The 12,098-nt window shown below is 61.2% G+C and overlaps 3 protein-coding genes across 6 annotated transcripts in view; 1 reads left to right on the forward strand and 2 right to left on the reverse strand.

Annotated features, from left to right (window-relative positions):
- The window catches only part of VPS53 (VPS53 subunit of GARP complex), a 63,590-nt gene extending 61,178 nt beyond the window's left edge, over positions 1-2,412 (reverse strand). For both annotated transcript variants that reach the window (XM_038157684.1, XM_038157685.1), the window contains exon 1: positions 2,273-2,412. In XM_038157684.1, the coding sequence (XP_038013612.1) occupies positions 2,273-2,356 (84 nt within the window). In that variant the 5' untranslated portion in view covers positions 2,357-2,412. The remainder of the gene's footprint in view (positions 1-2,272) is intronic.
- Positions 2,413-2,464: 52 nt separating this feature from the next.
- Positions 2,465-8,672, forward strand: TLCD3A (TLC domain containing 3A). 2 transcript variants are annotated; one of them, XM_038157687.1, is made up of 5 exons: positions 2,466-2,783; positions 3,559-3,642; positions 5,676-5,889; positions 5,993-6,088; positions 6,466-6,884. In XM_038157687.1, the coding sequence occupies exons 1-5, from the start codon at positions 2,662-2,664 to the stop codon at positions 6,733-6,735; spliced, it is 786 nt and encodes a 261-aa protein (XP_038013615.1). In that variant the 5' UTR covers positions 2,466-2,661; the 3' UTR covers positions 6,736-6,884. The 2 variants fall into 2 exon arrangements, with proteins under 2 accessions (XP_038013614.1, XP_038013615.1); XM_038157686.1 differs by having other exon boundaries at positions 2,465-2,783; positions 5,676-6,088; positions 6,466-8,672.
- A 33-nt stretch (positions 8,673-8,705) lies between these two features.
- GEMIN4 (gem nuclear organelle associated protein 4) lies at positions 8,706-12,093 on the reverse strand. Of its 2 annotated transcripts, XM_038157683.1 has the most exons (2): positions 9,333-12,093; positions 8,706-9,201 (listed from the first exon to the last, which is right to left on the reverse strand). In XM_038157683.1, the coding sequence occupies exons 1-2, from the start codon at positions 11,959-11,961 to the stop codon at positions 8,738-8,740; spliced, it is 3,093 nt and encodes a 1,030-aa protein (XP_038013611.1). In that variant the 5' UTR covers positions 11,962-12,093; the 3' UTR covers positions 8,706-8,737. The 2 variants fall into 2 exon arrangements, with proteins under 2 accessions (XP_038013611.1, XP_038013609.1); XM_038157681.1 differs by having other exon boundaries at positions 8,706-12,003.
- Between the last annotated feature and the right edge of the window lie 5 nt (positions 12,094-12,098).

The following is a 12,098-nucleotide window of genomic DNA, read 5'->3' on the forward strand; positions in this document are numbered from 1 at the left end:
GAATTCCCAAGACACACGAGCATCCCAAACCATGCTGATGCTTTTGTTGTTGGCAGGGAACAAACTGAGGCTCTGCCCTGCTCTTGGAAAGAGCTCTGCCAGGCCTCATGGTGACAGACAGAAGGTTTGCTTTCCACAGCCCTGGAATGGGAAACGTGATGAATTAAGGAGTGGCTGGACAAGTTCTCTGGAGATTTGGGTTTGCCACTTTTCACGGAAGAGAAACACAATCTGCTGAATGATTCGGGAAGGGGGAAAGAGCAGCTGTGGTGCAAACAGATCTCATCTCTCCTCAGCACCTCAAAGAACACAAACACGACTGCCAGGATTTGCTTTTTGTCCCCACAGACTGAAGCGTGCTGCTTTCCCTCCTCTGCTAGCACACTGCAGCTGTGGATGTCCCATCATGGAAGGGCTCAAGGTCAGTCTGGATGAGGTTTGGATCAGCCTGGGATGCTGGAAGGAATGAGATGCTCTTTAAGGACCCTTCCAACCCAAAGTATTCCATGACTCTGCTATTTGTCCCATATTTACAGAGCCATCAGCTCTGCACCCCAAAGCCAACACCCCCCTGGCAAAAGCAGAGCTGACCCCACAGCATCCCCCTGCTCACGGAGAGCCTTCACACCTGGGCACAGGAAGCAGCATTTATGCTGTTTTACACATTTTGCACTGTAAAATCTGCGATTTTGTGAGATAAAAGCAAATTCTGCCTGCACCAGCCCTCCTGGGAAGGCTTCCCAGTCACTCCTGTGGCCGAGGAGAAGCAGGCAGCAGCTCAACATGCACCAGGCCGTGGTGAGTGAAGAGAATGCTCTGACATCACCCCATGGTGAGAGCAAACTGCAGCCTCACACCCAGCCCATCCTGCTCACCACTCACGCTCAACCAATCCCCACAAACCCCAAACCTCCACGAGTATTAAGAGCAGATGAAACAAGAGGTGAGATGGGAGATAAAGGCTGCTGAGGAGCTCCATTCAGACTGCAGATAGGGATCATTGCTGCAGGCAGCTGGAGCAGCTACAGGAGCTGTCACTCCCAGGAGTTTGTCACAACCTATTAATCAGAAATGCTAGCCTGGCTTTGGTGGGGCACCAGCTCTGCCTGTGCTCCCCACCCTGCTTCCGGCAGGGCAGCTGAGCCAGCTCTGCTCATCTAACCAGAACTGGGCAGCTTTTGCCCCAAAACTGGTTGAGGAACACTGACAGGAAGAACAGGATTATTGGGATGTGCCAGAGAGGAAGCTGGAAAGCAGCAGGTGGTGTCATTCTCAGCATCTCCCAGTGCACAGGAGGTGAATATTTTCCTACAACTTTAGTCTTTGTTAAAATAATTCACCCAGGCACGTGGTGGGTTCTCCACTGCTCAAAAACTCATGTGTACAAGCACAGAGGATTCCTTCTCTGGACAGCTCCAGGTGCCCTTTAGAAACTACCATTTAATTTACCAGTTCCCATTTAATTTACCACTTCCCAAGGTCACCCCTTGCTCTTTGAGGAGGGCCACCAAAAGCGTCCCACAAGCCTCAACACTCAATAAAGTGCAAGAACTTAAATTTGAGCGCTGCTTTGTGAGACAGACTCTGCTGCTGCCCACACTTCTGCTCAGGGAAGAGCCCCCGGGATGGAAGGCTCACTGCGGGCAGGGCAGGCTCAGCCACGGAGGACAAGAGCCATGATGGTCTGACCCTGGCTTCTCACAGGATGGGCTCCAGGTGCCACGAAGGGTTTCAGGGAATACTGGAACACAGAATTACAGAATACCCTGAGGTGTGGGGGATCCACAAGGATTATCCAGTCCAGCTCCTGCTCCTGCACAGCCCACCCAGTAACCCCACCCTGGGCACCCCTGGAGCGGTGCCCAAACTCTCCTGGAGCTCTGGCAGCCTCGGGGCCGTGCCCATTCCCTTGGGAGCCTGGGCAGCGCCAGCACCCTCTGGATGAAACCCCGAGTGTTTCACCACGAGCCAAACCGGACATTCCGATTATCCCGAATTCAGCCGAGCCGCAGGCACCGGGGCTGCTCCGCGCACCACGGAACACGCCTGCAATTAGCCACGGGGACACCGCAGCACCGACGGTGACACGACGAGCCACGCTCAGCCCCCGACGCGGGCCCGGAGCGGCTGAGGGGGCACGGCCGGCCCGGTGCCGCCGGGGCCCAGCAGCGGAAGGCCCGGAGCGGGCGGGGAGGGGCTCGGAGCCGGCCGCGGGCTCTCACCGAGCGGCCCCCGCACCTGTCCCCTGCGCGGGGGGACCCGCCCGGCGCACCTGCTCGATGGCGGCCTGCACGGCGGGCGCCAGCTCCAGCGCCGCCTCCAGCCCGGCCTCCAGCTCCGGCTCGTCCTCCTCCATGGCGGCGCCGCTTCCGCCGGCCGCGCGCGGGGGGCGGGGCTCCGCCGGGGGCGGGGCTTGACTCACCGGGGCGGTGCGCGTGCGGGCGTGGCCCCGCGGGGTGGGCGGGGTTTAACCGGACGGGGGCGGAGCCTCCGCCCGGCGGAGCGGGCGCGTCCCGGCGGGAGCGGCGGGGCCGGTCCGGACCGAGCCCAGCCCAGCGCAGCCCAGCAGAGCCGGACCGAGCTGAGCCCAGCCGAGCCGGGCTCTCCCGCCGCCCGGCCGGCTGTTGACAAGCGGCGGCGGGAGACAGCGCGCTCGTCCCCATGTGGCGGACGCTGGCCCTCGCCTCCGCCTTCTTCCCGGGGCTCTTCATCCTCTGCATCCGGTTGCTGCGCTGGGCCGCCCCGGGATGGAGCCTCAAGGACCGCATCCTCCTCAGCGGCAGGTACGGGCGGCAGCGGCGGGAGGTGACGCGAACGGCGGCGGGACCCGCCGGGACCGGGATGGGGACCGGGAGCGATCCGGGCGGGCCGAGAGCACCGAGTCCCGCCGGCCGTGAGCCTGGACTCGGGGGTGCCGCGACGCTCCGGGGGACGGTCCTTGGCTGGCCCGAGCCTAGATCCGGCGGGGGGAGATAGGACCGGCGGCAGGAGCAGCACTCCGAGCGTGGGCATCCCCCCGAGTGCGGGCATCCCGCCAGAGAACGGGCATCCCCCCGAGTGCGGGCATCCCCCCGAGTGCGGGCATCCCCCCGACTGAGAGCATCCCCCCGAGGGAAAGCATTCCCCCCGAGTGCGGGCATCCCGCCAGAGAACGGGCATCCTCCGAGTGCGGGCATCCCCCCGAGTGACAGCATCCTCCCCCCGAGTGAGAGCTTCTCCCCGGGCACGGCCATCTCCGCCCGGCCCTGCCCGGCCGGACCCGCACCGCGGTACCGTTGTCGGGGCGGGGATGCTCCGCTGCAGCTCTCCCTCTCTCCCTCCCTCCCTCTGCCCACGGGGAACCGGCAGCGTTTCCACCGACCCACGGGGGTGGAAGGGACGGGACCTGGCACGATTCCCCCTGGCACAGCCACCCCGACCCGTCCTAGCCATGACGAGGCGCTGGGGTGTGCACGGAAGGGGCATCTCAGTGCCACCAGCTCTCCTGGTGACAGCCCTGTGCCTCGGCCCCCGTGGGGTCACATTTGGGGTGAGCCCTTTCCTCTCTGTCCGTTTCAGGCTGGTGTCCACGGTGCAAGCCACGATGGCAACGGTGTCGGGGATCACGGTGGTGCTCAGCTGCAAGAACGTGGTGCATGACAGGTAAACCGGAGCCCAGCGGCGCCGCTGCCCCCTGGGGATGTGCCAAGGATGGGCTCAGCCAGCTCGGGCTGGAGGGGGCTCTGCCAAAGGCTTGCACGTACAAAGGGGAGAGGAAAATCGGTCTTCTTGTGCTCCTCTTTGCCCCACTTGGGTTGGGCAATGTGCTGGCTGTACACCCCCTGAAGAGCAGCAGCTTGCTCAGGCCTGGGGGTGCTCTGCCAGCACAGTGTCCTCAAAGGATGGGCTGGAACACGGGCTGGAACATGGGCTGTGTATGAGACAAAGATACAGATATCATCAGCTCTGAAGGGGTAGGGAGTCTCCTTGGGTGAGAACTGATTGTAGAAGTGCATCAAGGCATGTCAAAAGGATTCTGAAAGAGCCCAGAAATGGTAAAGTTGGGATGGAGTTTGCTCTGAAGGAAAATCCTGCTGCCCTGTCCTCGGTGCTCCGAGATAAACTGCCCAGAAGTGGCTGTCAGGAGGAGTGATAGTGTAATCTGGGTCAGAAGACTTAAAAACAGAGCTATTATCCAGGCTAGCAGAGAAGATTGCAGGAGGGAAGAATATAATTATGCTGAGCTGGAATTCGACCGTCACACACCGATTTCAGGGTGATTTTTAGGAAGGGCTGCCACCTTGGCCATAGCAGATCTGTCTTTAACACACAGATATGAATTATCTTGCCTTGCTCTGGGTAGTGATACCTACCCAGATTCCTCAGACCTGCTTAACCCAGGCAATCAATGAGTTATCTTCTTGCTCTGAAATAAAATGTCTGCTGTATAGATAAGGCAGATGATGGATCCCAAAGCCACACAGACAGAAGGTGCTGCCAGCAGCCCTCCTTCCCCCGGAGCTGTCTGCTTGCCTGGGTGTACTCAAGGCCAAGGGCTCTGTGCAAACACTTTGTGGGCAGAGACCTAGATTTTCTTTGAATCTGGAGGAAATTGAGCCCAGTGCTCAGCAGGGAAGGCCTCGGAGAATGACAGCAAGACAGCGAGCCAGGAAGCATCACAAAGGTTGCAGTAAAATTTGCCAGTTTATTTACAGAGGCAGACAATCGTTATACTGCTGGTGCTGTAATTGCCCTCCAAAGCCCTGGGCAAGTTTTGCAAACACAATCACTCGCCACCCGTGCTGCACACCACTTACATCTTTCCATCTGCAGCAGAACTGCAACAACAATTTTTTTCTTGGGATGGCAAGAGAGCAAAAAGAGATCTGAGCCCCAAGCTAGATTTTTCCGAGCAACAGCAAAGGGTGGTTTTGGCTATTTTTTTATTTTTTAATCAGTGTGATTTCATGCAGGACTTTTTAAGGAGGCTGGTGTCCCTGCAGAGCAGGGCTTGCTGCTGCCCAGATTGTGCAACCAGGATTCCAACAAGCTTTGGGAACAGGCAGCTGCCTGCAATTATTTCCCAACTGACAAACGCCTCATGGGGGTTTATTGCCTGTATTGGATATTTTGTGCTTCGCTCTCCAAACTCCAGGCCAGCCATCTCTGGTTAACTCTGAGTTCTCCACGTGCTTCCCAAGCATTCCCTGGGTTAGGCAGCCAGCTGGTGCAGTGTGACAGGCAGGAGAGACCCAGGATTAGGGGTTTTCACCACCCAGCACCAGCTCTGGGGGTCTGAGGGCTTAGGGAGGAGATCACCTGTGCAAAGGTGTTGGCTTGGTGCTGGATCCCAAAGAATGCAGTGCCTCTGGCCCGTGCAGCAAACACCTGGCTGTGGGGCTAACCAGGATCCTTCCTCAGTGCTGTGTTTGTGCTTGGCCACGCTGAGCTCAGTGCCTGGCACAGCCCAGCAGCAGCAGGGTCAGCACTGAGATCCGTCCTCCACACGTACCAGGCACCTTTTCTCCGGGTCAGCCTGTACTTGCTGAGCCAAACAGAGTGAAAATTCACCCCCTTTCAGCTTCAAAATCCATGGAAATGCTGCCATTTCAGTCCCAAAGACTCTTCCACCTCCCGGAGCATCGCGAGGTGCTGGGAGCTGTTGTGATGCCTCTGTGTGTGCTGCTCCTCCCCAGGCACTGGCTGGCTGTGGAGTATGTCTGGGTCCTGGTTCCCTACATGACCTATGACCTCTACGTCATGTACCTCTGCCACTGGCACAAGAGCCAGGAGAAGGGGATCCTGGAGAAGAAGCACTCTCTGGCCAGCGTGTGGAGCTTCCTCCTGCAGGAGCGGCTGATGGTGACCCACCACCTCTTCATCCTCATCGTGCTCACCCCCATCACCCAGGTGAGGGCTGCTGCAGGACTCCAGGGCCCCCTGGACGTGCTGGGTGTTGTCTCCTGGCCACCTCTCTGCAGGGCCCTGTGCTCAGTGCTGGCTTTCTTTACAGCACTTCAGGGGAGAGCTGGGGGACTTCTTCGTGGGCTGCATCTTCACAGCAGAGCTGAGCACACCTTTTGTTTCACTGGGCAAAATCCTCATGCAGGTAGGTCAGAAGGGATGGGGCTCAGGGCTGGGAAGCCCACAGCAATTTGTCACATTTCCCTGCCCCAGGCTCCATCAGCCCCTCTCCAGGCAGTGGCTGAACTGGGGGGTGTCTCAGCCCCACAGCTGTAGCACAGATCTCCCCTGCACTGTTGCCTTCTTCCCTTTCTCCCAGTAACCAGCATGCCCGGTGGCATCCCAGAACTGGGGGCTGTGTCGTGGGCTGGTGCTGCCCTCTCCTGCACCACGTTCACCCCCACCCCTGCCCTCCTCCATCCCTTCCCACCTTCCTCCAGCCCTCCTGGAGTCACCAGCACCGCCAGTGCCCCGGAGCTCTGGGATGCTGCTCACCCTACATTCACCTCCTTCCTCCCCCAGCTCAAAATGCAGGACACCCTCCTGCACAAGGTGAACGGCATCCTCATCCTGGTGACCTTCTTCCTGTGCCGCATCCTCCTCTTCCCCTTCATGTACGCGGCCTACGCCCGCCAGGTGGGGATCCCGGTGTACCTGGTGCCGTTCCGCATCCCCCTGCACTGCAACATCGCCAACGCCTCCCTCATCGCCCCCCAGCTCTACTGGTTCAGGCTCATCTGCCGCAAGGCCGCCCGGCTCTACGGCGGCTCTCCCGCCCACCGGAGCAGATAACGGAGCTGATAACGGCCCGGGGCTGGCACGGGGCAGCCCCCGGCCCTTCCCTCGGGGAGCGGCGGCTCCGCTGGAAGCGCCTCCCGTCCGCAGCGCCGGGCCGGGCAGCACGGCCGGGGCTGGGAGGGCTTTCCTCGTGTCCTCCTGCCGCGGGGGGAAGCACGACATTCCTGCTGGGATGCGGCTCCGCGGCACGGCCGAACCGAGGGTTACACGAGAGGGGTTTGTTCCAGCCCCCCCCGCCCGGCGCTGACACCGGACACCGGCGCGGAGGAGCCTGCGGCCGGCGCGGGGATGCTGGAGCGGGCCCAGCCCCGGCGGCGGCGATGGGGAGCCTGGGCCGGACCTGTCACAGCCCCCAGCCAGGCCTGGAGCTGCAGCACAGCTCTGCAGAGCCTTGCTGACCTTTACAGAGCGCAGCTCTACACTACAGCCCTGTTCGGCCGCTGACCTCCCATGTGCACCTCACCTCCTGCTGCTGCTGCTGCTGGGCTCAAGCTCCACCCAACCCCACGGTGCTTTTCACTACAAACAGACGGCTGACAGTGCTGGGGGATTCCTGTGCTCCCAGCAGGGCTGGAGGGCAGAAGCTCATGCCACCATGGGAATGGCTCTGCTGTCTCAGGGCAGGATGGGGACAGGAGCCTGCCAAGTCCCTGTCTCACCACCAACACGCAGGGCACTATGCAGAGCCCTTCCTTGGCAGGGGGTGCAATTTTCCCTCCCCTAACCACAGCTGCTTTTATCTGGCCTGCATCCCCTCAGCAGGTATTTAAAACCATCTGGCACGCCCTGCCCTGCTCTGCCCTCCAGCTGGCACCACCACACCCTGCAAACACCTGTACAGGCCATCCCTCCAGCCCCATCCCACCCCCACGAGGCTGCCAGGGACAGACCTGGGGCTGCACAGAAGGAACCAGCAACCCCAGAGCAGGATGCTGAGCTGACCAGCTCGGCCCATTTCCACTTTTAGTCACAGCAAAATGGGTACAGGCTCCCCAGCCCACCCTGCACCACAGGGTGTGTGCAATCAGACCACAGCTGAGTTCATCCCCTGCAGCCAGCAGCAGCCAGGACAGCCTCCTCCTCCTCCTGCAGCCTCCTGTGCCTGCTCCAGGCAGGGAACTGCACTGGCACAGCCCCCATGCCCAGAGACCTGTGACCACTCTGTGCCTTTCATTCTGTCTGAAACCAGCAGCCAAGCTCTGGGAAACCCGGATCTTTTGGGCGTTGGATCTCATCCCAACCACAGCTGCTGTTCTGGATACAGTGTAAAAAAACAAAAAGGGCCTCTTCCGACCTGTGGTTGTTGTTGCAGAGACTCCACAGTCACAGCAACCACCGAGACCAGCTGATGTTACAAACTCCTGCAACTCCTTACAGATGTTGTTTCTCACTGTTTTCATTGCGAATAACGTGCCTTATGTAAGGACCAAAAAAACCCCAGCCAATGAGGCACCTCAGTTTGCACTAACGCTGCCCTATTTACTATCAGGAGACCAATAAAGATTTCCTCTCTGAGTCACACCACTCGCTGGCTCTTCCACGTGCTGTTCATTGCTGGGTGGGGGCGTTACATGTGGGGCTACTGCTGCACCCCCACCTCCGGGCAGAAGCAGCACACATGGATTTCCAAAGGTTCCTGCCTGTCCTGAACTCACCCAACTCGATTCCCAGCCTCCAACTTGCTTTCCAGCCTCAGGCAGCACGTGGCAAAACCAGCAATTCTCCTGGGACTAGGAGAGGGCTGGTGGCAAGGCAGCCAGAGGGAAGTGATTTCTTCGATGCTGGAGGCTGCTGTGTAAATGCAGAGAGCCAGCAGGCAAGGCTGCAGCCACACGACTGGCAGCTTGGCTCAGCAACAGCTGTGCCCAGTTATCCCAAAGGAAAACCAAAGCGGCTCCTCCTGCCCATCTTCACGCTCCTACTTCCACTGCTTAGCGGGAGAACACAGCACGGAGGCGATAAACTCAAAAGAGAAAAATAAGGGTTTATTACAATCTCACAAGCTCCAGATCAGTGCTCTGAGCGTGCTCCCAGCTTGCTGAGCTTCTGCAGGAGGGTGCAGCGCAGCTCCTGGTGGCCCAGGCTGCCTGTCACGCTCTGCAGGAAGTGTCCCTCGTTGGCTCTGCGCAGCGCGGCGCACGGCGACCCGTCGGCCTTGCTGGACACCTCGTACTGTGACAGCACCTCCAGGGCCACCACCAGCAGCGGCTCCTCGCAGCCCTCGGCCGGCAGCATGGCGGCCACGTGCAGCAGGTGGCAGAAGAGCTGGATGCAGGTGAAGGACACCTCCTGCGCGCAGGGCTGCGACGCGGCTCCCGCCGCGGCCTTGAGGGAGGCCAGCAGGTCGGTGAGGCTGGCGCAGTACAGCTGCACCACGTGCAGCCAGGCCTCTGGAGGCAGCCAGGCGGAGCAGCTGGAGCTGCAGAGGAGCTGGAAGCCCCGCAGGAAGAGCACGGAGAGCTGCAGGTGGCAGGAGAAGGGGCGGAGGTTGAGCAGGGGCATGTGCTGCACGTACTCCAGCGTGTAGGGCACGTGCAGCACCTGCCTCCGCAGCAGCTGCTCCACCACGGGCACCATCCTCTTCCACTCACCGTGGCTGCACCAAGGCAGCACCTGGATGAGGGCCACCAGGAAGCCTTTGCTGAAGAGATTCACCTCTTCGGGGTTGTCCACGTTGACGGTGAGCAGGGCCAGCATGGTGTCCCTGAGGGCTGGGGACACGCAGCAGCACTCCATCCACGCCAGCAGCCCGCTGCCCGGCCCGTAGGCTGGCCAGCACTGGGAGGTCCACTCGTCCTCAGGGAGCCTGCAGATCTCAAACAGCGTCGCTGGGACCTCGTTCTTGAAGTGGTCCCCATAAAGCTTCTTCAGACGGAGCCCCACGGTCCAGTCCAGCGATGCCACCTTCCTGTGGAGCCAGGCCAGCGACTGCACCCACAGCTCCGAGGAGGGGACGGTCTCCGGTCCCACCAGCTCACACAGCTGGCAGAGGATGTCCAGAATCAGGTCCTTGGTCTCCAGGGAAGGGAAGAGCTGCTCCCTAGGCTGATGCCAGTACTTGGTGTAACCATCCAGAAGTTTGCAGAGGCTGAGGAGAAGTGGGAATGGGTGGCAGGATTTGATCCAGTGCTCTTCTGAGCCCGACGGTATTCCCAAAACCTTACTAAGGATCTGCAGGCTCAGCTCAATCTGAGCACAGTCTGACTTCAAACAGGGGAGGACAAAGGCTTTGGTCACTTCTGCAGGGGACACGAGCGGGGTGGCTGAGCCTGGCTGCATGAGGAAGGCCAGGAACTGAAGGAATTGCTCCTCTTCCCTTGCTGTGGAAAGCTTCCCCCACACTGCCTCCTGCAGACACCTCAGCACCAGGCTGCGTGGCCTGCCTGCATCCTCGTGGCTCTCCAGGAAGCTCAGGGCTGGGAAGGAGCAGAGGATTTGGGCGAGGAACTGGTGTGCTCCGAGGTTGACCACAGCGAGGTGACAAACCTGCTTCACTGTGGCCTCGGGGGACAGCAGCGTCAGCCTGGCCACGGAAGCCACAGCCCTGGCCAGGCCTTCATCAGACACACTCTCTGTGATCTGGTTCAAAGTCACATTCAGATCCTCCTGGAACCCCTCCCTGACAACCTGCACGTTCTGGGACAGACCCGGGCCACCCCAGGACGCCAGGACACCTGAGATCACTTTGTTTTTGTCACTCAATGAAAGCTCAGTGTAACACTCCACGATGGCTTTGGTCACTTGCATCTGCAGCTCTTGGGCCTCCTTGTCATGGTGGGATGTGGCAAAGTCCACCAGCGTCTCCAGCAGTTTCAAAACCAGCTCAGGGGTCTGGAACAGAGCTTTGTTTTCCACCAGGCACTCGACCCAGGCCTTTGAAAACGCCCAGGTCCTTTCAGATGCAAAAACAGAGCACATGTCCACGTGTCGCTCCAGCCTTTGTGCAATGATTGCCATGGCAACTGCAGACACGAGGCTGCTGTCCACATCCTCCAGGACAGCGCTGGTGTCCCTGAGGAAGTCCTTGGTGAGCTGTGCCAGCTCTGACACCACCCGTGTCTCGCCCTCCCCCAGCTCTCTGGTCTCCGAGAGGAAATCCAGCTTCTTCCCAAGGCTGCTCAGAGCGTCCAGCAGCCGGTAGCTCTGGAAGCCCAGCTCCTCAGATGCCCTCAGAGCGTCCTGCAGCTCCTCTCCCCAGGCCTGCAACAAGCTGCAGAGCAAGTCCAAGCCGCCAAAGAGCTCCTCACGAGAGGGTCTGCTCAGGCACAGGAGGCTCACGCTCCTCTCTGCCTCCCTCACCTTCTCTCCCAGCCCGCAGGGGTGGTACTGGCACTCGGTGTCACCGCTCCACAGGCTGACCACGGCACTGACCTTGGCCAGGAGCTCTGTGACGGGCAGGGGGCTGTCCCCTGGCGCCAGCCCCGAGGACAGGCACAGCAGCTCCGCCAGGTTGGCCAGGGCGTAGCACCTCAGGCGGGGCTGGGCGATGCTGCCTCGGATCTGCTTCAACCCCTGCAGCAGCACCGCCGGCAGCCCGGGGGCAGCTGGGGCGTGCCCTGGGTCACCCTTGAACCTCTTCGGGGGCCGCAGCCCATCCTCCAAGGAGGAGTCCCCGCCGTGCTGCCGGATGAGCGCGCCGAACGCCGACACCGTGGCATCCTCCTGGCCCTCCCTGTGCTTCAGCACCTCCCACCACACGTCCAAGAAGAAGCTGACGTCGGACGGGGACGTCTCGCTGGAGATGTACTCCACCAGGCTCTCCAGCTCTCCCCGGCACACGCCGGGGGGCAGCGCCAGCAGCAGCCGCACCAGGAGCCGCGGCGCGCCCAGCGCCTTGACCAGCTCGAAGAGCGCCGTGCGGTTCACATCGGGGATCATCGCGCCCACCGAGAAGAACCCGTCCTCCTCCCAGCCCCGCTCCAGCGCCGCGGCGGCGGGCGGGGCGGGCAGCAGGATTTTCGCCCACACGATGGCCACGGCCTCCTCCTTCCACAGGCCCCGCGGCGAGGGGCAGCGCTCGCCGATCTCGCGCAGCGCGTCCGTGATGGGCACCCCCGCGCGGGGCCAGTCGGCTTTGCGCAGCTCCCGCAGCGGCCGCGGCTGCAGCAGGCGGGCGGCCAGCAGGAAGCCGCCGTGCAGGATCGCCGTCTCCTCGCCCACGGCCCACGGGCCCGCGGGACAGCCCGGCGCCATGGCGGGCCCGCGCTCCGCCGGCTCCATGGCGGCGCCGCGCGATGACGTCACGCCCGTTGTGTGATGACGTCACGCCCCAAGCCGCGCCCCCCCCCGCCTGCCCGCCCGCAGCGCCCCCTGGCGGCGCGGAGGTAGGCTTAGTTAATTAATTAATTAATTCATTC

The sequence above is a fragment of the Motacilla alba genome, chromosome 19 (genome assembly GCF_015832195.1).
Source record: "Motacilla alba alba isolate MOTALB_02 chromosome 19, Motacilla_alba_V1.0_pri, whole genome shotgun sequence".
NCBI classification, from domain to species: domain Eukaryota; kingdom Metazoa; phylum Chordata; class Aves; order Passeriformes; family Motacillidae; genus Motacilla; species Motacilla alba.

Bases quoted from the DNA above. Each gene is read 5' to 3' on its own strand.
- TLCD3A (XM_038157686.1), top strand. From the start codon at position 2,662: ATGTGGCGGACGCTGGCCCTCGCCTCCGCCTTCTTCCCGGGGCTCTTC. The intron at 2,784-3,558 runs GTACGGGCGGCA...TGTCCGTTTCAG, and splicing joins CGCATCCTCCTCAGCGGCAG to GCTGGTGTCCACGGTGCAAG. The intron at 3,643-5,675 runs GTAAACCGGAGC...GCTCCTCCCCAG, and splicing joins AAGAACGTGGTGCATGACAG to GCACTGGCTGGCTGTGGAGT.
- GEMIN4 (XM_038157681.1), bottom strand. From the start codon at position 11,961: ATGGAGCCGGCGGAGCGCGGGCCCGCCATGGCGCCGGGCTGTCCCGCG.